Below are 20,765 nucleotides of genomic sequence, written 5' to 3' on the forward strand. Positions count from 1 at the left end.
ATGGAATTAGTAGGTACATATATATATATAACATATACATATATATATATATAACACCATATAATGGAATTAGTAGGTGACTGGTCCTGTATATATATAGCATACACCACATATATAATATATATACATAATATATACCACAGGTGGAATTAGTAGGTGACTGGTCCTGTTTATATATATATTTTTAAATATATAACACCACAGGTGGAATTAGTAGGTGACTGGTCCTGATATATATATATATATATATATATATAACACCACAGGTGGAATTAGTAGGTGACTGGTCCTGTATATATATATAACACCACAGGTGGAATTAGTAGGTGACTGGTCCTGTATATATATATATATAACACCACAGGTGGAATTAGTAGGTGACTGGTCCTGTATAATATATATATATATATAACACCACAGGTGGAATTAGTAGGTGACTGGTCCTGTATATATATATATATATATAACACCACAGGTGTCAGGAACCGTGGGGTCTGGTCTCAGCTGGTGAATGAATCTGAATCCATTCATATTAAAGTCTTGTGACTTGTTCTGTACTCATAATATACATAAGAGCTCCCAGTGGTGGAGCCTGGTTCCTCCGTATATATATGTATATATAAGCAGCAGAGGTGGAAGCCGTGGGGTCTGGTCTCAGGGTGACCTGGCTGGGCCACGCATCAGTCCTGGTAGAGATGGACGGCCTGGTCATCCTCACTGACCCCATCTTCAGCCAGAGGGCATCTCCCTTCCAGTTCATGGGGCCCAAGAGGTTCAGGGGCCCGCCGTGTACAGTAGATCAACTACCCAAGGTGAGGTGCCTCCAAACACTTGAGGGTCGTGGGTGTGTGTGTGAGTGGTGTGTGTGTGTGTGTGTGTGGTGTGTGACTGGTGTGTGTGTGTATAACACCACAGGTGGTGTGTGTGTGTGTATGTGTGTGTGTATATGTGTGTGTGTGGTGTAGGTGACTGGTCCTGTGTATATATATCATATTTGCGTGCATGAATTGTGTCTGGTCAAGATGATATATAACACACAGGTGGAATTATAGGTGACTGGTCAAATGTATATTTGTCACATACACATGGTTAGGTGACTGGTCCAGATGTTAATGCGAGTGTAGCGAAATGCTTGTGCTTCTAGTTCCGACAATGCAGTAATAACCAACAAGTAATCTAACCTACAATTCCAAAACTACTGTCTTATACACAGTGTAAGGGGATAAAGAATATGTACATAAGGATATATGAATGAGTGATGGTGACTGGGGCAGCATACAGTAGATGGTATATAGTACACTATATACATATGAGATGAGTATGTAGACAAAGTAAACAAAGTGGCATAGTTAAAGTGGCTAGTGATACATGTATTACATAAGGATGCAGTCGATGATATAGAGTACAGTATATACGTATGCATATGAGATGAATAATGTAGAGTAAGTAACATTATATAAGGTAGCATTGTTTAAAGTGGCTAGTGATATATTTACATCATTTCCCATCAATTCCCATTATTAAAGTGGCTGGAGTTGGGTCAGTGTCAATGTCAGTGTGTTGGCAGTAGCCACTCAATGTTAGTGGTGGCTGTTTAACAGTCTGATGGCCTTGAGATAGAAGCTGTTTTTCAGTCTCTCGGTCCCAGCTTTGATGCACCTGTACTGACCTCGCCTTCTGGATGATAGCGGGGTGAACAGGCAGTGGCTCGGGTGGTTGATGTCCTTGATGATCTTTATGGCCTTCCTGTAACATCGGGTGGTGAGGTGTCCTGGAGGGCAGGTTGTTTAACACCCCAGATGCGTTGTGCAGACCTCACTACCCTCTGGAGAGCCTTACGGTTGAGGGCGGAGCAGTTGCCGTACCTACAGCCCGCCAGGATGCTCTCGATTGTGCATCTGTAGAAGTTTGTGAGTGCTTTTGGTGACTGCTATTTCTTCAGCCTCCACAGGTTGAAGAGGGCTGCTGGCCTTCTTCACGACGCTGTCTGTGTGAGTGGACCAATTCAGTTTGTCTGTGATGTGTATGCCGAGGAACTTAAAACTTGCTACCCTCTCCACTACTGTTCCATCGATGTGGATAGGGGTGTTCCCTCTGCTGTTTCCTGAAGTCCACAATCATCTCCTTAGTTTTGTTGACGTTGAGTGTGAGGTTATTTTCCTGACACCACACTCCGAGGGCCTCACCTCCTCCCTGTAGGCCGTCTCGTCGTTGTTGGTAATCAAGCCTACCACTGTGTGTGTCTGTCCACAAACTTGATGATTGAGTTGGAGGCGTGCGTGGCCATGCAGTCGTGGGTGAACAGGGAGTACAGGAGAGGGCTCAGAACGCACCCTTGTGGGGCCCCCGTGTTGAGGATCAGCGGGGAGGAGATGTTGTTGCCTACCCTCACCACCTGGGGGCGGCCCGTCAGGAAGTCCAGTACCCAGTTGCACAGGGCCGGGTCGAGACCCAGGGTCTCGAGCTTGATGACGAGCTTGGAGGGTACTATGGTGTTGAATGCCGAGCTGTAGTCGATGACCAGCATTCTCACATAGGTATTCCTCTTGTCCAGATGGGTTAGGGCAGTGTGTCTGTGGACCTATTTGGGTGGTAAGCAAATTGGAGTGGGTCTCGGGTGTCAGGTAGGGTGGAGGTGATATGGTCCTTGACTAGTCCCTCAAAGCACTTCATGATGACGGAAGTGAGTGCTACGGAGCGGTAGTCGTTTAGCTCAGTTGCCTTCGCTTTCTTGGGAACAGGAACAATGGTGGCCCTCTTGAAGCATGTGGGAACAGCTGACTGGTATAGGGATTGATTGAATATGTCCGTAAACACACCGGCCAGCTGGTCTGCATATGCTCTGAGGGCGCGGCTGGGGATGCCGTCTGGGCCTGCAGCCTTGCGAGGGTTAACACGTTTAAATGTCTTACTCACCTCGGCTGCAGTGAAGGAGAGACCGCATGTTTTCGTTGCAGGCCGTGTCAGTGGCACTGTATTGTTCATAAAGCGGGCAAAAAGTTATTTAGTCTGCCTGGGAGCAAGACATCCTGGTCCGTGACTGGGCTGGGTTTCTTCTTGTAGTCCGTGATTGACTGTAGACCCTGCCACATGCCTCTTGTGTCTGAGCCGTTGAATTGAGATTCTACTTTGTCTCTGTACTGATGCTTAGCTTGTTTGATAGCCTTGCGGCGGGAATAGCTGCACTGTTTGTATTCGGTCATGTTACCAGACCTGACCTTGCCCTGATTAAAAGCAGTGGTTCGCGCTTTCAGTTTCACTCAAATCAAATCAAATCCAAATTGGTTTATATGCCCTGTACATCATGGGCTGATATCTCAAAGTGCTGTACAGAAACCCAGCCTAAAACCCCAAACAGCAAACAATGCAGGTGTAAAAACACGGTGAAAACTCCCTAGAAAGGCCAAACCTAGGAAGCATCTGTAGAGAGTTTGTGAGTGCTTTGGGGTGACAAGCCTTCTTCTGGCTGTCTGTGGAGTGGACCAATTAGTTTGTCAGTGACATGACCAAGAACTTAAAACTTGCTACCCTCTCCACTACTGTTCCATCGATGTGGATAGGGGGCAGTTCAGTCTGAAACTGGAGAAGTCCACAATCATCTCAGTTTTGTGGACGTTGGTGTGAGGTTATTTTCCTGAGCCACATGTCAGGCCTCAGTCCCTGTAGGGCACGGTCGTTGTTGGCTCAAGCCTACCACTGTTGTGTCGAAAGAAACTTGATGATTGAGAATTGAGAGAGCATATGTGGGGTGGCCAGTCCTTCTTCTGGCTGTGCCGGGTGGAGATTATAACAGATCACGGGCAAGATGTTCAAATGTTCATAAATGACCAGCATGGTTGAATAATAGTAAGGCAGACCCAGTTGAAACTCGAGCAGGGCATGGCCAGGTGGACTTGGAGGGACTATGGTGTTGAATGCCAGCTGTAGTCGATGACCAGCATTCTCACAGGGTATTCCTCTTGTCCAGATGGGTTAGGGCAGTGTGTCTGTGGACCTATTTGGGTGGTAAGCAAATTGGAGTGGGTCTCATGTCAGGTAGGGTGGAGGTGATATGGTCCTTGACTAGTCCCTCAAAGCACTTCATGATGACGGAAGTGAGTGCTACGGAGCGGTAGATTCAGCACAGTTGCCACCGAATTTCTTGGGAACAGGAACAATGGTGGCCCTCTTGAAGCATGGGAACAGCTGACTGGTATAGGGATTGATTGAATATGTCCTAAGACACCGGCCAGCTGGTCTGCATATGCTCTGAGGGCGCGGCTGGGGATGCCGTCTGGGCCTGCAGCGGACAGGGCCAAACAGTTTAAATGTCTTACCTCACCTCGGCTGCAGTGAAGGACAGACCGCATGTTTTCGTTGCAGGCCGTGTCAGTGGCACTGTACTTACCATCCTGAGAAAGCGGGCACAAAGTTATTTAGTCTGCCTGGGAGCAAGACATCCTGGTCCGTGACTGGGCTGGGTTTCTTCTTGTAGTCCGTGATTGACTGTAGACCCTGCCCATGCCTCTTGTGTCTGAGCCGTTGAATTGAGATTCCACTTTGTCTCTGTACTGACTCAGCTTGTTTGATAGCCTTAGAGGCAGAGAATAGCTGCACTGTTTGGAACCGGTCATGGCAGACACCTTGCCCTGATTAAAAGCAGTGGTTCAGAGCTTTCCAGTTTCACTCGAATGCTGCCATCAATCCACGGTTTCTGGTTAGGGAATGTTTTTATCGTTGCTATGGGAACGACATCTTCAACGCACGTTCTAATGAACTCGCACACCGAATCAGCGTACTCGTCAATATTGTTATCTGACGCAATACGAAACATGTCCCAGTCCACGTGATGGAAGCAGTCTTGGAGTGTGGAGTCAGCTTGGTCGGACCAGCGTTGGACAGACCTCAGCGTGGGAGCCTCTTGTTTAAGTTTCTGTCTGTAGGCAGGGATCAACAAAATGGAGTCGTGGTCAGCTTTTCCGAAAGGGGGGCGGGGCAGGACCTTATATGTGTCGCGGAAGTTAAGTGATGCGTGGAGAAACCCGTTGGCTGCACCGCCCCGGATAGCGTCTCTCCAGTGAGCCATGTTTCCGTGAAGCAGAGAACGTTACAGTCTCCGATGTCCCTCTGGAATGCTACCCTTGCTCGGATTTCATCAACCTTGTTGTCAAGAGACTGGACATTGGCAAGAAGAATGCTAGGGAGTGGTGCACGATGTGCCCGTGTCCGGAGTCTGACCAGAAGACCGCTACGTTTCCTCTTTTACGAAGTCGTTTTTTGGGGGTCGCTGCATGGAATCAATTCCGTTGACCTGTTTGTAAGGCAGAGCACAGGATCCGCGTCGCGGAAAACATATTCTTGGTCGTACTGATGGTGAGTCGACGCTGATCTTAAAAACACATAACACATTTCCGTGGACTTTTCCTGTTGATGAATAAAGTTCTTCTTCTTCCAGGTGGATGCTGTGCTCATCAGCCACACCCACTACGACCACCTGGATGTAGGGTCAGTTAGCAGCCTCAATAAGCGCTTCGGCGCCGAGCTGCGTTGGTTTGTCCCTCTGGGGCTCCAGGGTTGGATGCAGAGCTGTGGCTGTAAGAACGTGATAGAGTTGGACTGGTGGGAGGAGAGCTGTGTCCCTGTCCCCAGCCCTGTCCCCAGCCCTGTCGCTGTCCCCAGCCCTGTCCCTGTCCCCAGCCCTGTCGCTGTCTCCAGCCCTGTCCCTCTCCCCAGCCCTGTCCCCAGCCCTGTCGCTGTCCCCAGCCCTGTCGCTGTCCCCAGCTCTGTCCCTGTCCCCAGCCCGGTCGCTGTCCCCAGCCCTGTCCCTCTCCCCAGCCCTGTCCCCAGCCCTGTCCCTCTCCCCAGCCCTGTCCCCAGCCCTGTCGCTGTCCCCAGCCCTGTCCCCAGCCCTGTCGCTGTCCCCAGCCCTGTCCCCAGCCCTGTCCCCAGTGGTGTCAGCCAGGATAAGGTGATGTTCGTATTCACCCCAGCCCAGCACTGGTGCAAGCGCACCCCAACAGACGATAACAGGTTGGTTTCCTTACTTTACAGACAGCTGCTTTATTCAGGAGAGTTTTACTTCCATTGACTGTGACATGTGGTTGTGTTACCTACCTTAGTTGAAAGCACTGACTGTGACATGTGGTTGTGTTACCTACCTTAGTTGAAAGCACTTGACTGTAAGTCTGGGGCCCTGCAACCGCTTCTTCTTTGCTGGAGACAAGAGTGTCCACTCCAAAATGGCCTCAATGTAAATGAATAACAGGGTGCTGTGGGGAGCTGAACTAGTGTAGAGCTGTCCTGGGGCCCTGAACAGTGTAGAGCTGTCCTTCTTTGCTGGAGACACCAGGTATGGAACTGCTAGAGCTGTCCTTCCAGGATGGATTGGGAGCGCTTTGGTCCAGGTATGGAACTAGTGCGGCTGTCCTGCCCAGGTATGGAACTAGTGGCGCATGGAACCTGTCCCCAGGTATGAACTAGTGTAGAGATGTCCTGCCCAGGTATGAACTAGTGTAGAGCTGTCCTGCCCAGGTATGGAACTAGTGTAGAGATGTCCTGCCCAGGTATGAACTAGTGTAGAGCTGTCCTGCCCAGGTATGGAACTAGTGTAGAGCTGTCCTGCCCAGGTATGGAACTAGTGTAGAGATGTCCTGCCCAGGTATGAAACTAGTGTAGAGATGTCCTGCCCAGGTATGGAACTAGTGTAGAGCTGTCCTGCCCAGGTATGGAACTAGTGTAGAGCTGTCCTGCCCAGGTATGGAACTAGTGTAGAGCTGTCCTGCCCAGGTATGGAACTAGTGTAGAGCTGTCCTCCCCAGGTATGGAACTAGTGTAGAGATGTCCTGCCCAGGTATGAACTAGTGTAGAGATGTCCTGCCCAGGTATGAACTAGTGTAGAGCTGTCCTGCCCGGGTATGAACTAGTGTAGAGATGTCCTGCCCAGGTATGGAACTAGTGTAGAGATGTCCTGCCCAGGTATGAACTAGTGTAGAGATGTCCTGCCCAGGTATGGAACTAGTGTAGAGCTGTCCTGCCCAGGTATGGAACTAGTGTAGAGCTGTCCTGCCCAGGTATGGAACTAGTGTAGAGCTGTCCTCCCCAGGTATGGAACTAGTGTAGAGATGTCCTGCCCAGGTATGAACTAGTGTAGAGCTGTCCTGCCCAGGTATGGAACTAGTGTAGAGATGTCCTGCCCAGGTATGAAACTAGTGTAGAGATGTCCTGCCCAGGTATGGAACTAGTGTAGAGATGTCCTGCCCAGGTATGGAACTAGTGTAGAGATGTCCTGCCCAGGTATGGAACTAGTGTAGAGCTGTCCTGCCCAGGTATGGAACTAGTGTAGAGCTGTCCTGCCCAGGTATGAAACTAGTGTAGAGCTGTCCTGCCCAGGTATGGATAGACACTGTTAACCATCCAGATCCAAATGAATCCATCCATATATTGTTATTTCTCTTTAGAGATGTAATGAAGTCACTGCATGTGGACCCAGAGGAGGCTGTGGAGATTCATAAGGACATCAAGGCCAAACACTCCCTGGCTATTCACTGGGGGACCTTCGCATTAGCTCATGAGGTGAGCATTCTATATGTTCAGCCATTATATAAGCCTACATACACAATATATGTTGGCCTCCAAAATCCATCTCCTCCCTCTCCATCTCTTCCATCTCCCCCTCTCCATCTCCTCCCTCTCCATCTCCTCCCTCTCCTTCTCCCCCTCTCCTTCTCTCCATCTCCTCCCTCTCCAACTCCTCCCTCTCCATCTCCTCCCTCTCCATCTCCTCCCTCCCTCCATCTCCTCCCTCTCCATCTCCTCCCTCTCCAACTCCTCCCTCTCCATCTCCTCCCTCCCTCCATCTCCTCCCTCTCCATCTCCTCCCTCTCCATCTCCCCCTCTCCAACTCCTCCCTCTCCATCTCCTCCCTCCCTCCATCTCCAACTCTTCTGCTCTCTCTCTTTCTCTATAATTTTCTTTCAACTCATTTGTTTTAACCCAATGCAAAGGAAAGCGCCTAGCTAATATTGTTCATATTTCCCTTTGTATCTCTCCCTCTCCCAGTTTTACTTAGAACCTCCAGTGAGACTCAGGGAGGCCATGGAGAAGAATGGGTTGAATGCGGAGCACTTCTTTGTCCTGAACCATGGAGAATCCAGAGTGATGGGGGGAGAAAGAGAAGGAGGGGGCGTTTGACTGATCAGATGGGCTACATTGGGGCGGCAGGGTAGCCTAGTGGTTAGAGTGTTGGACTAGTAACTAGAAGGTTGCAAGTTCAAATCCCTGAGCTGACAAGCTGACAAATCTGTTGTTCTGCCCCTGAACATGCAGTTAACCCACTGTTCCTAGGCTGTCATTGAAAATAAGAATTTGTTCTTAACTGACTTGCCTAGTTAAATAAAGGTAAAAGAATAAAAATTGCCAGAAGCTGCAATATGAAAGAGTTTGGACTTCTGACAAAGAGATCTAAGCTTGGCGTTATAGCGTTTGCCTGGTTAAAGGGCACTGATGTACATATTTGCAACTTTAAAAAAAAAAAATGTTTAATGCCAAGTGATAATGATTGCACTATTAAATACATTTTTTGTCAACATGGCTGTTTCTTTAAATTCGTGACCAAGCAAGGAAGTAAGGAAGTAGCTCATCTACTGTTGAACCAACTGTGACCAACTTTCAAGAGTTCCTGTTGTAAACACAATACCGTTACTAGTTTGATGTTTCTATAATTGTAATCTAAGAAATTATGGTTAGGCCAACTAGACCAAGTCAACTAACCAACGCATTCCGACTATGGCTGCTTCCAAATGCATCTTCACTCCACGAGTTTGGAAAACGACACTTTCAAGGTGTATTCACCGAGCCGCAAGTGTTCTGAACACAGCGAAGGGAACTTTGTCAAGGTGATTATTTGTCAGCGTACAAAACAACTTTTAAATAGGGTTTCAATGTGTATTCTTTTAAGTGCACAACTCATTCAACAGAAGACGAACTACTCCGTACTTCTACTCGGGTGGCTTTACTTTCTACAATGCATCCACTTGTAGGTCATTACGTAAACACGCCCAATAGGCTAAACAGGGCCATGTTCGGTTGCCAAACGTTCTCGAACGTTGCAGATAGAAATGTCCGGAATAGAGCTGATGTGATTCCTTATTCTACATGTCAGGCGCATGTTTGTTTTTACATAGAAATAGGCTATCTGAACGTCCCAAAACGTTGCGTCATGCTGAACGCGTCCCAGTGCACTGTTTGTGCTCACTTTGTACTGTAACTTGGGCCTTGTCAATACATATTTATGTGTGGAGCTTTCAGCTGCTAGTTGGTGTCTTCGCTCACTTGGGTAAAGATCTCCAGTCTGTAAGAGCATTATTCTAGGATTAATACGTGCACCATTGACCAACGGTCTAGTTTAGATATTCCTACAAAATAATATTTGAAGCTATTTTTTAGAAGTATTTTATAATCATATTCTCATTGCAAATGAATGAGCAGTTGCGGCACGTAGTTTCTTGCATATCAGAAAGAGGAGGGTTTTAATAGGCTAGGCTGCTTTAATTTCGTCACATGGTAGGTTTTTTCACCGACGTCAGAAGCCTTGCCTGGTAGGCTGGTACCAGTGCGTTGTGGAACATTGGCGGTGCTTGCAGGGCACTTTTCCCCACACAGTTCTGCAGATATCTCGCCGTAACATTATCAGAAGAAATGTCGCGCCACTGACGGATTTTACAAGTCGCCCTTGACTTATTCTATACGTTTTCAGGTAGTATTTTATTGACTGCGTTGTTGTGACTGTGACGTAGGCTGACCGTTCAAGCTGCGAATGATCGATTGTCTCCGTTGTTCTGCTTAGTTCACCACATTCCTCCTTCTCTCTTTTTAGTTAAGGTTCTTTCTATTGACTATCTGTTTTTATTATTGCGATAAATCTTCTCGATATAGCAGCAATTCTTTCTAGTGATCCGTTTGTTTTGTTCTTTGGTCGGATCAACAAAGAACCATTTGTTGTACTTCTCTGGTGGTTTATTATGGGTCCATTGAAGCCATTCAATAGGCCAATACGTCCAACAGAGCTCCACAGTAGGCAACGGGAAATGTATAGAGTACCTACGTTGTAAGGGGACTCCGTAAATAGGACTAGTGGACAGCTACACAGCTCTACTCTACATGTGTCACTATAGGGCCTAGGTGACAGCTATACAGTAGGCAACGGGAAATGTATAGAGTACCTACGTTGTAAGGGGACTCCGTAAATAGGACTAGTGGACAACTACACAGCTCTACTCTACATGTGTCACTATAGGGCCTAGGTGACAGCTATACAGTAGGCAACGGGAAATGTATAGAGTACCTACGTTGTAAGGGGACAAGTGGACAACTACACAGCACTTCTACTCTACATTTGTCACTATAGGGCCTAGGTGACAGCTATACAGTAGCCTCTTCAGTCTGTACTTACACCTTGAAAACAGAAGCTACTGTGAACAGGGTTGACACAGGAATGGGGTTGGGGTTATTTTACCTTTTATTTAACCAGGGATAAACAAAAGTACAGTCAAAACACAATAGAAAAATATCTGTACAGTGTGTGTAAATGTAGTACGTTTAGGGAGGCAAGGCAATAAATAGACCATGGTGGTGAAATAATGACAATTTAGCATTAACACTGGAGTGACGGATGTGCAGATGATGATGTGCAAGAAGAGATACTGGGGTGTAAAAGAGCAACAACAACAATTTGAGGTAGTTGGGTGGGCTGTTTACAGATGGGCAGTTTACAGATGGGCTGTTTACAGATGAGCTGTTTACAGATGGGCTGTTTACAGATGGGCTGTTTACAGATGGGCTACAGATTTACAGATGGGCTGTTTACAGATGGGCCAGATGGGATTTACAGATGGGCTGTTTACAGATGGGCTGTTTACAGATGGGCTATTTACAGATGGGCTGTTTACAGATGGGCTGTTTACAGATGGGATATTTACAGATGGGGTATTTACAGATGGGATATTTACAGATGGGATATGTACTGGTACAGTGATCTGTGAGCTGCTCTGACAGCTGATGATTAAAGTTAGTGAGGGAGATATATGTCTCCAGCTTCAGTGATTTTTGAAAGTTGTTCCAGTCATTGGCAGCAGAGAACTGGAAGGGAAGGTGGCCAAAGGAGGTGTTGGCTTTGGGGACGGCCGGTGAAATATACCTGCTGGAGCTCGTGCTACGGGTGGGTGTTGCTATGGAGACCAGTGAGCTGAGATAAGGTGGGGCTTGACCTAGCAGAGACTTGTAGATGACCTGGAGCCAGTGGGTTTGGCGAAAATGTAGCGAGGGCCAGCCAACGAGAGCATACAGGTCACAGTGGTGGGTAGTATATGGGGCTTTGGTGACAAAACGGATGGCACTGTGATAGATTCCATCCAAGTTGCTGAGTAGAGTGTTGGAGGAAATGTTGTAAATGACATCGTTCACCTGCACCATCGTGTATTGTAGGCTTCATAGGTCCTGGTAGCAGTGGAGGCCCCATGGAGGCCCCATGGAGGGCCCATGGAGGGCCCATGGAGGGCCCATGGAGGGCCCATGGAGGGCCCATGGAGGCCCCATGGAGGCCCCATGGAGGGCCCATGGAGGGCCCATGGAGGGCCCATGGAGGGCCCATACAGTAGCTCAGAGAGAGAGATTGGCAGGAGGCACATATACACTGATTAGACCAGACATTAGGAACCCCCCTGAAAAAAAAAATTGCCCTCAGAACAGCCTCAGGTATCGAAAGGGTCATGCTGGCTCTGACCAGTGTACAAACATGTTAAGTTGGCTGGATGTTCTTTGGGTGGTGGACTATTCTTCATACCCATGGCAAAACTGTTGAGTGTGAAAAACCCAGCAGCGTTGCAGTTCTTGACACAAACTGGTGCACCTACTACCATACCCCGTTCAAAAGAACTTAAATATTTTGTCTTGCCCATTCACCCTCCCGAATGGCACACACACACACAATCCATGTCTCAATTATCTCCTTCCCTTCATCTACACTGATTGAAGTGGATTTAACAAGTGACATCAATAAGGATCATAACTTTCACCTGGATTATCCAGACTTGTATGTGTCAGGTAGCGTTTGGCAGGCCAGTAACTTCCTCTTCATTTGACTGAGCTGGAGCCTTTCCACCCGTCCAGAGATAAGACACAGCTGAAACAATGGACTCAGGCGGTTGTATATTAAAGGTGCGGTCCACTGTGAGCTAGTCTTCACGGACACTGTGTCTTTTATTCAAAGTAGGAACCAGTAAAAAGTCATGTTGTTGACCAGGTTATACTGTAGGTGACTGTGAAAGTCATGTTGCTGACCAGGTTATACTGTAGGTGACTGTGAAACTCATGTTGTTGACCAGGTTATACTGTAGGTGACCTCATGTTGTTGACCAGGTTATACTGTAGGTGACCTCATGTTGTTGACCAGGTTATACCAGGTGGAAAGGTGTCATGTTGCTGACCAGGTTATACTGTAGGTGACTGTGTTAAAGGTGTCATGTTGCTGACCAGGTTATACTGTAGGGACATGTTGTGACCAGGTTATCAGGTGTTGCTGACCAGGTTATACTGTAGGTGACTGTGAAAGTCATGTTGTTGACCAGGTTATACTGTAGGTGACTGTGAAAGTCATGTTGTTGACCAGGTTATACTGTAGGTGACTGTGAAAGTCATGTTGTTGACCAGGTTATACTGTAGGTGACTGTGAAAGTCATGTTGCTGACCAGGTTATACTGTAGGTGACTGTGAAAGTCATGTTGTTGACCAGGTTATACTGTAGGTGACTGTGAAAGTCATGTTGTTGACCAGGTTATACTGTAGGTGACTGTGAAAGTCATGTTGTTGACCAGGTTATACTGTAGGTGACTGTGAAAGTCATGTTGTTGACCAGGTTATACTGTAGGTGACTGTGAAAGTCATGTTGTTGACCAGGTTATACTGTAGGTGACTGTGAAAGTCATGTTGCTGACCAGGTTATACTGTAGGTGACTGTGAAAGTCATGTTGTTGACCAGGTTATACTGTAGGTGACCTCATGTTGTTGACCAGGTTATACTGTAGGTGACTGTGAAAGTCATGTTGTTGACCAGGTTATACTGTAGGTGACTGTGAAAGTCATGTTGTTGACCAGGTTATACTGTAGGTGACCTCATGTTGTTGACCAGGTTATACTGTAGGTGACCTCATGTTGTTGACCAGGTTATACTGTAGGTGACCTCATGTTGTTGACCAGGTTATACTGTAGGTGACCTCATGTTGTTGACCAGGTTATACTGTAGGTGACCTGTGAAAGTCATGTTGTTGACCAGGTTATACTGTAGGTGACTGTGAAAGTCATGTTGCTGACCAGGTTATACTGTAGGTGACTGTGAAAGTCATGTTGCTGACCAGGTTATACTGTAGGTGACTGTGAAAGTCATGTTGCTGACCAGGTTATACTGTAGGTGACTGTGAAAGTCATGTTGTTGACCAGGTTATACTGTAGGTGACTGTGACCAGGTTAAAGGTGTCATGTTGTTGACCAGGTTATACTGTAGGTGACTGTGACCAGGAACTGTGAAAGTCATGTTGTTGTCATGTTGCTGACCAGGTTATACTGTAGGTGACTGTGAAAGTCATGTTGTGACCAGGTTATACTGTAGGTGACTGTGAAAGTCATGTTGTTGACCAGGTTATACTGACCAGGTTATAGGTGACTGTGAAAGTCATGTTGTTGACCAGGTTATACTGTAGGTGACTGTGAAAGTCATGTTGTTGACCAGGTTATACTGTAGGTGACTGTGAAAGTCATGTTGCTGACCAGGTTATACTGTAGGTGACTGTGAAAGTCATGTTGTTGACCAGGTTATACTGTAGGTGACCTCATGTTGTTGACCAGGTTATACTGTAGGTGACTGTGAAAGTCATGTTGTTGACCAGGTTATACTGTAGGTGACTGTGAAAGTCATGTTGTTGACCAGGTTATACTGTAGGTGACTGTGAAAGTCATGTTGCTGACCAGGTTATACTGTAGGTGACTGTGAAAGTCATGTTGCTGACCAGGTTATACTGTAGGTGACCTCATGTTGTTGACCAGGTTATACTGTAGGTGACCTCATGTTGTTGACCAGGTTATACTGTAGGTGACCTCATGTTGTTGACCAGGTTATACTGTAGGTGACCTCATGTTGTTGACCAGGTTATACTGTAGGTGACCTCATGTTGTTGACCAGGTTATACTGTAGGTGACTGTGTCATGTTGTGACCAGGTTATACTGTAGGTGTCATGTTGCTGACCAGGTTATACTGTAGGTGACCTCATGTTGTTGACCAGGTTATACTGTAGGTGACCTCATGTTGTGACCAGGTTAGTCATGTTGCTGACCAGGTTATACTGTAGGTGACTGTGAAAGTCATGTTGCTGACCAGGTTATACTGTAGGTGACCTCATGTTGTTGACCAGGTTATACTGTAGGTGACCTCATGTTGTTGACCAGGTTATACTGTAGGTGACCTCATGTTGTTGACCAGGTTATACTGTAGGTGACCTCATGTTGTTGACCAGGTTATACTGTAGGTGACCTCATGTTGTTGACCAGGTTATACTGTAGGTGACCTCATGTTGTTGACCAGGTTATACTGTAGGTGACCTCATGTTGTTGACCAGGTTATACTGTAGGTGACCTCATGTTGTTGACCAGGTTATACTGTAGGTGACTGTGAAAGTCATGTTGTTGACCAGGTTATACTGTAGGTGACTGTGAAAGTCATGTTGCTGACCAGGTTATACTGTAGGTGTGACCAGGTTATACTGTAGGTGACCTCATGTTGTTGACCAGGTTATACTGTAGGTGACCTCATGTTGTTGACCAGGTTATACTGTAGGTGACCTCATGTTGTTGACCAGGTTATACTGTAGGTGACCTCATGTTGACCAGGTTATACTGTAGGTGACCTCATGTTGTTGACCAGGTTATACTGTAGGTGACCTCATGTTGTTGACCAGGTTATACTGTAGGTGACTGTGAAAGTCATGTTGTTGACCAGGTTATACTGTAGGTGACCTCATGTTGTTGACCAGGTTATACTGTAGGTGACAGGTTATACTGTAGGTGACCTCATGTTGTTGACCAGGTTATACTGTAGGTGACCTCATGTTGTTGACCAGGTTATACTGTAGGTGACCTCATGTTGTTGACCAGGTTATACTGTAGGTGACCTCATGTTGTTGACCAGGTTATACTGTAGGTGACCGTGAAAGTCATGTTGCTGACCAGGTTATACTGTAGGTGACTGTGAAAGTCATGTTGCTGACCAGGTTATACTGTAGGTGACCTCATGTTGTTGACCAGGTTATACTGTAGGTGACCTCATGTTGTTGACCAGGTTATACTGTAGGTGACCTCATGTTGTTGACCAGGTTATACTGTAGGTGACCTCATGTTGTTGACCAGGTTATACTGTAGGTGACTGTGAAAGTCATGTTGTTGACCAGGTTATACTGTAGGTGACCTCATGTTGCTGACCAGGTTATACTGTAGGTGACCTCATGTTGTTGACCAGGTTATACTGTAGGTGACCTCATGTTGTTGACCAGGTTATACTGTAGGTGACCTCATGTTGTTGACCAGGTTATACTGTAGGTGACAGGTCATGTTGTTGACCAGGTTATACTGTAGGTGACCTCATGTTGTTGACCAGGTTATACTGTAGGTGACCTCATGTTGTTGACCAGGTTATACTGTAGGTGACCTCATGTTGTTGACCAGGTTATACTGTAGGTGACCTCATGTTGTTGACCAGGTTATACTGTAGGTGTCATGTTGTTGACCAGGTTATACTGTAGGTGACCTCATGTTGTTGACCAGGTTATACTGTAGGTGATGTTGTTGACCAGGTTATACTGTAGGTGACTGTGAAAGTCATGTTGCTGACCAGGTTATACTGTAGGTGACTGTGAAAGTCATGTTGTTGACCAGGTTATACTGTAGGTGACCTCATGTTGTTGACCAGGTTATACTGTAGGTGACCTCATGTTGTTGACCAGGTTATACTGTAGGTGACCTCATGTTGTTGACCAGGTTATACTGTAGGTGACCTCATGTTGTTGACCAGGTTATACTGTAGGTGACCTCATGTTGTTGACCAGGTTATACTGTAGGTGACCTCATGTTGCTGACCAGGTTATACTGTAGGTGACTGTGAAAGTCATGTTGTTGACCAGGTTATACTGTAGGTGACCTCATGTTGTTGACCAGGTTATACTGTAGGTGACCTCATGTTGTTGACCAGGTTATACTGTAGGTGACCTCATGTTGTTGACCAGGTTATACTGTAGGTGACTGTGAAAGTCATGTTGCTGACCAGGTTATACTGTAGGTGACCTCATGTTGCTGACCAGGTTATACTGTAGGTGACCTCATGTTGTTGACCAGGTTATACTGTAGGTGACCTCATGTTGTTGACCAGGTTATACTGTAGGTGACCTCATGTTGTTGACCAGGTTATACTGTAGGTGACCTCATGTTGTTGACCAGGTTATACTGTAGGTGACCTCATGTTGCTGACCAGGTTATACTGTAGGTGACCTCATGTTGCTGACCAGGTTATACTGTAGGTGACCTCATGTTGTTGACCAGGTTATACTGTAGGTGACCTCATGTTGTTGACCAGGTTATACTGTAGGTGACTGTGAAAGTCATGTTGCTGACCAGGTTATACTGTAGGTGACTGTGAAAGTCATGTTGTTGACCAGGTTATACTGTAGGTGACCTCATGTTGTTGACCAGGTTATACTGTAGGTGACCTCATGTTGTTGACCAGGTTATACTGTAGGTGACCTCATGTTGTTGACCAGGTTATACTGTAGGTGACCTCATGTTGTTGACCAGGTTATACTGTAGGTGACTGTGAAAGTCATGTTGTTGACCAGGTTATACTGTAGGTGACTGTGAAAGTCATGTTGTTGACCAGGTTATACTGTAGGTGACTGTGAAAGTCATGTTGTTGACCAGGTTATACTGTAGGTGACTGTGAAAGTCATGTTGTTGACCAGGTTATACTGTAGGTGACCTCATGTTGTTGACCAGGTTATACTGTAGGTGACTGTCATGTTGTCAGGTTGTTGTAGGTGACCAGGTTATACTGTAGGTGACTGTGAAAGTCATGTTGTTGACCAGGTTATACTGTAGGTGACCTCATGTTGTTGACCAGGTTATACTGTAGGTGACCTCATGTTGACCAGGTTATACTGTAGGTGATGTTGTTGACCAGGTTATACTGTAGGTGACCCTGACTGTGAAAGTCATGTTGTTGACCAGGTTATACTGTAGGTGACTGTGAAAGTCATGTTGTTGACCAGGTTATACTGTAGGTGGTGACCTCATGTTGTTGACCATGTTGTTTGACCAGGTTATACTGTAGGTGACCTCATGTTGTTGACCAGGTTATACTGTAGGTGACCTGTGACCAGGTTATCATGTTGTTGACCAGGTTATACTGTAGGTGACCTCATGTTGCTGACCAGGTTATACTGTAGGTGACCTCATGTTGTTGACCAGGTTATACTGTAGGTGACCTCATGTTGTTGACCAGGTTATACTGTAGGTGACCTCATGTTGTTGACCAGGTTATACTGTAGGTGACCTCATGTTGTTGACCAGGTTATACTGTAGGTGACCTCATGTTGTTGACCAGGTTATACTGTAGGTGACTGTGAAAGTCATGTTGTTGACCAGGTTATACTGTAGGTGACCTCATGTTGTTGACCAGGTTATACTGTAGGTGACTGTGAAAGTCATGTTGTTGACCAGGTTATACTGTAGGTGACCTCATGTTGTTGACCAGGTTATACTGTAGGTGACCTCATGTTGTTGACCAGGTTATACTGTAGGTGACTGTGAAAGTCATGTTGTTGACCAGGTTATACTGTAGGTGACTGTAGGTGACCTCATGTTGTTGACCAGGTTATACTGTAGGTGACCTCATGTTGTTGACCAGGTTATACTGTAGGTGACTGTGAAAGTCATGTTGTTGACCAGGTTATACTGTAGGTGACTGTGAAAGTCATGTTGTTGACCAGGTTATACTGTAGGTGAGTCATGTTGTTGACCAGGTTATAAGGTGTCATGTTGTTGACCAGGTTATACTGTAGGTGACCTCATGTTGTTGACCAGGTTATACTGTAGGTGACTGTGAAAGTCATGTTGTTGACCAGGTTATACTGTAGGTGACTGTGAAAGTCATGTTGTTGACCAGGTTATACTGTAGGTGACCTCATGTTGTTGACCAGGTTATACTGTAGGTGACATGTTGTGACCAGGTTAAAGGTGTCATGTTGTTGACCAGGTTATACTGTAGGTGACCTCATGTTGTTGACCAGGTTATACTGTAGGTGACCTCATGTTGTTGACCAGGTTATACTGTAGGTGACCTCATGTTGTTGACCAGGTTATACTGTAGGGTGACCTCATGTTGTTGACCAGGTTATACTGTAGGTGACCTCATGTTGTTGACCAGGTTATACTGTAGGTGACCTCATGTTGTTGTTGACCAGGTTATACTGTAGGTGACTGTGAAAGTCATGTTGTTGACCAGGTTATACTGTAGGTGACTGTGAAAGTCATGACCAGGTTGTTGACCATGTTGTTGGTTATACTGTAGGTGACCTCATGTTGTTGACCAGGTTATACTGTAGGTGTGAAAGTCATGTTGTTGACCAGGTTATACTGTAGGTGACTGTGAAAGTCATGTTGTTGACCAGGTTATACTGTAGGTGACCTCATGTTGTTGACCAGGTTATACTGTAGGTGACTGTGAAAGTCATGTTGCTGACCAGGTTATACTGTAGGTGACCTCATGTTGTTGACCAGGTTATACTGTAGGTGACCTCATGTTGTTGACCAGGTTATACTGTAGGTGACTGTGAAAGTCATGTTGTTGACCAGGTTATACTGTAGGTGACTGTGAAAGTCATGTTGTTGACCAGGTTATACTGTAGGTGACTGTGAAAGTCATGTTGTTGACCAGGTTATACTGTAGGTGACCTCATGTTGTTGACCAGGTTATACTGTAGGTGACCTCATGTTGTTGACCAGGTTATACTGTAGGTGACCTCATGTTGTTGACCAGGTTATACTGTAGGTGTCATGTTGTTGACCAGGTTATACTTATGACATGTGACCAGGTGACTGTAGGTGTGAAAGTCATGTTGTTGACCAGGTTATACTGTAGGTGACCTCATGTTGTTGACCAGGTTATACTGTAGGTGACTGTGAAAGTCATGTTGTTGACCAGGTTATACTGTAGGTGACCTCATGTTGCTGACCAGGTTATACTGTAGGTGACCTCATGTTGTTGACCAGGTTATACTGTAGGTGACCTCATGTTGTTGACCAGGTTATACTGTAGGTGACCTCATGTTGTTGACCAGGTTATACTTAGGTGACTGTCATGTTGTGACCAGGTTATACTGTAGGTGATGTCATGTTTGACCAGGTTATACTGTAGGTGACCTCATGTTGTTGACCAGGTTATACTGTAGGTGACCTGAAAGTCATGTTGTTGACCAGGTTATACTGTAGGTGACCTCATGTTGTTGTTGACCAGGTTATACTGTAGGTGACCTGAAAGTCATGTTGTTGACCAGGTTATACTGTAGGTGACAGGTTATACTGTAGGTGACCTCATGTTGTTGACCAGGTTATACTGTAGGTGACCTCATGTTGTTGACCAGGTTATACTGTAGGTGACCTCATGTTGTTGACCAGGTTATACTGTAGGTGACTGTGAAAGTCATGTTGTTGACCAGGTTATACTGTAGGTGACTGAAAGTCATGTTGTTGACCAGGTTATACTGTAGGTGACTGTGAAAGTCATGTTGTTGACCAGGTTATACTGTAGGTGACTCATGTTGTTGACCAGGTTATACTGTAGGTGACTGTGAAAGTCATGTTGTTGACCAGGTTATACTGTAGGTGACTGTGAAAGTCAAGTTGTTGACCAGGTTATACTGTAGGTGACCTCATGTTGTTGACCAGGTTATACTGTAGGTGACTGTGAAAGTCATGTTGTTGACCAGGTTATACTGTAGGTGACCTCATGTTGTTGACCAGGTTATACTGTAGGTGACCTCATGTTGTTGACCAGGTTATACTGTAGGTGACCTCATGTTGTTGACCAGGTTATACTGTAGGTGACCTCATGTTGTTGACCAGGTTATACTGTAGGTGACTGTGAAAGTCATGTTGTTGACCAGGTTATACTGTAGGTGACTGTGAAAGTCATGTTGTTGACCAGGTTATACTGTAGGTGACTGTGAAAGTCATGTTGTTGACCAGGTTATACTGTAGGTGACCTCATGTTGTTGACCAGGTTATACTGTAGGTGACTGTGAAAGTCAAGTTGTTGACCAGGTTATACTGTAGGTGACCTCATGTTGTTGACCAGGTTATACTGTAGGTGACTGTGAAAGTCAAGTTGTTGACCAGGTTATACTGTAGGTGACCTCATGTTGTTGACCAGGTTATACTGTAGGTGACCTCATGTTGTTGACCAGGTTCTGTAGGTGACCTCATGTTGTTGACCAGGTTATACTGTAGGTGACCTCATGTTGTTGACCAGGTTATATACTGTGACCAGGTGAGGTGACCTCATGTTGTTGACCAGGTTATACTGTAGGTGACCTCATGTTGTTGACCAGGTTATACTGTAGGTGACCTCATGTTGTTGACCAGGTTATACTGTAGGTGACTGTGAAAGTCATGTTGTTGACCAGGTTATACTGTAGGT

At 46.0% G+C, this 20,765-nt stretch overlaps 1 protein-coding gene and 2 long non-coding RNA genes across 3 annotated transcripts; all 3 read left to right on the top strand.

Moving 5' to 3' along the window:
- LOC127925062 (N-acyl-phosphatidylethanolamine-hydrolyzing phospholipase D-like) lies at positions 1–8,867 on the top strand. The gene is made up of 5 exons (XM_052509844.1): positions 1–13; positions 628–812; positions 5,435–6,009; positions 7,437–7,551; positions 8,038–8,867. The coding sequence occupies exons 1-5, from the start codon at positions 1–3 to the stop codon at positions 8,167–8,169; spliced, it is 1,020 nt and encodes a 339-aa protein (XP_052365804.1). The 3' UTR covers positions 8,170–8,867.
- LOC127925058 (uncharacterized) lies at positions 6,491–7,355 on the top strand. The gene is made up of 3 exons (XR_008119611.1): positions 6,491–6,542; positions 6,574–6,733; positions 7,177–7,355. It is a non-coding gene; the product is annotated as an uncharacterized LOC127925058 (long non-coding RNA).
- A 6,211-nt stretch (positions 8,868–15,078) lies between the features above and the next one.
- Positions 15,079–20,529, top strand: LOC127925070 (uncharacterized). Its single transcript, XR_008119627.1, has 7 exons — positions 15,079–15,471; positions 15,874–16,949; positions 18,773–18,813; positions 19,231–19,373; positions 19,940–19,980; positions 20,315–20,389; positions 20,424–20,529. It is a non-coding gene; the product is annotated as an uncharacterized LOC127925070 (long non-coding RNA).
- The last annotated feature ends 236 nt before the right edge of the window (positions 20,530–20,765 follow it).

The sequence above is a fragment of the Oncorhynchus keta genome, unplaced genomic scaffold, assembly GCF_023373465.1.
Source record: "Oncorhynchus keta strain PuntledgeMale-10-30-2019 unplaced genomic scaffold, Oket_V2 Un_contig_5015_pilon_pilon, whole genome shotgun sequence".
In the NCBI taxonomy this organism is placed as follows: Eukaryota; Metazoa; Chordata; class Actinopteri; order Salmoniformes; family Salmonidae; genus Oncorhynchus; species Oncorhynchus keta.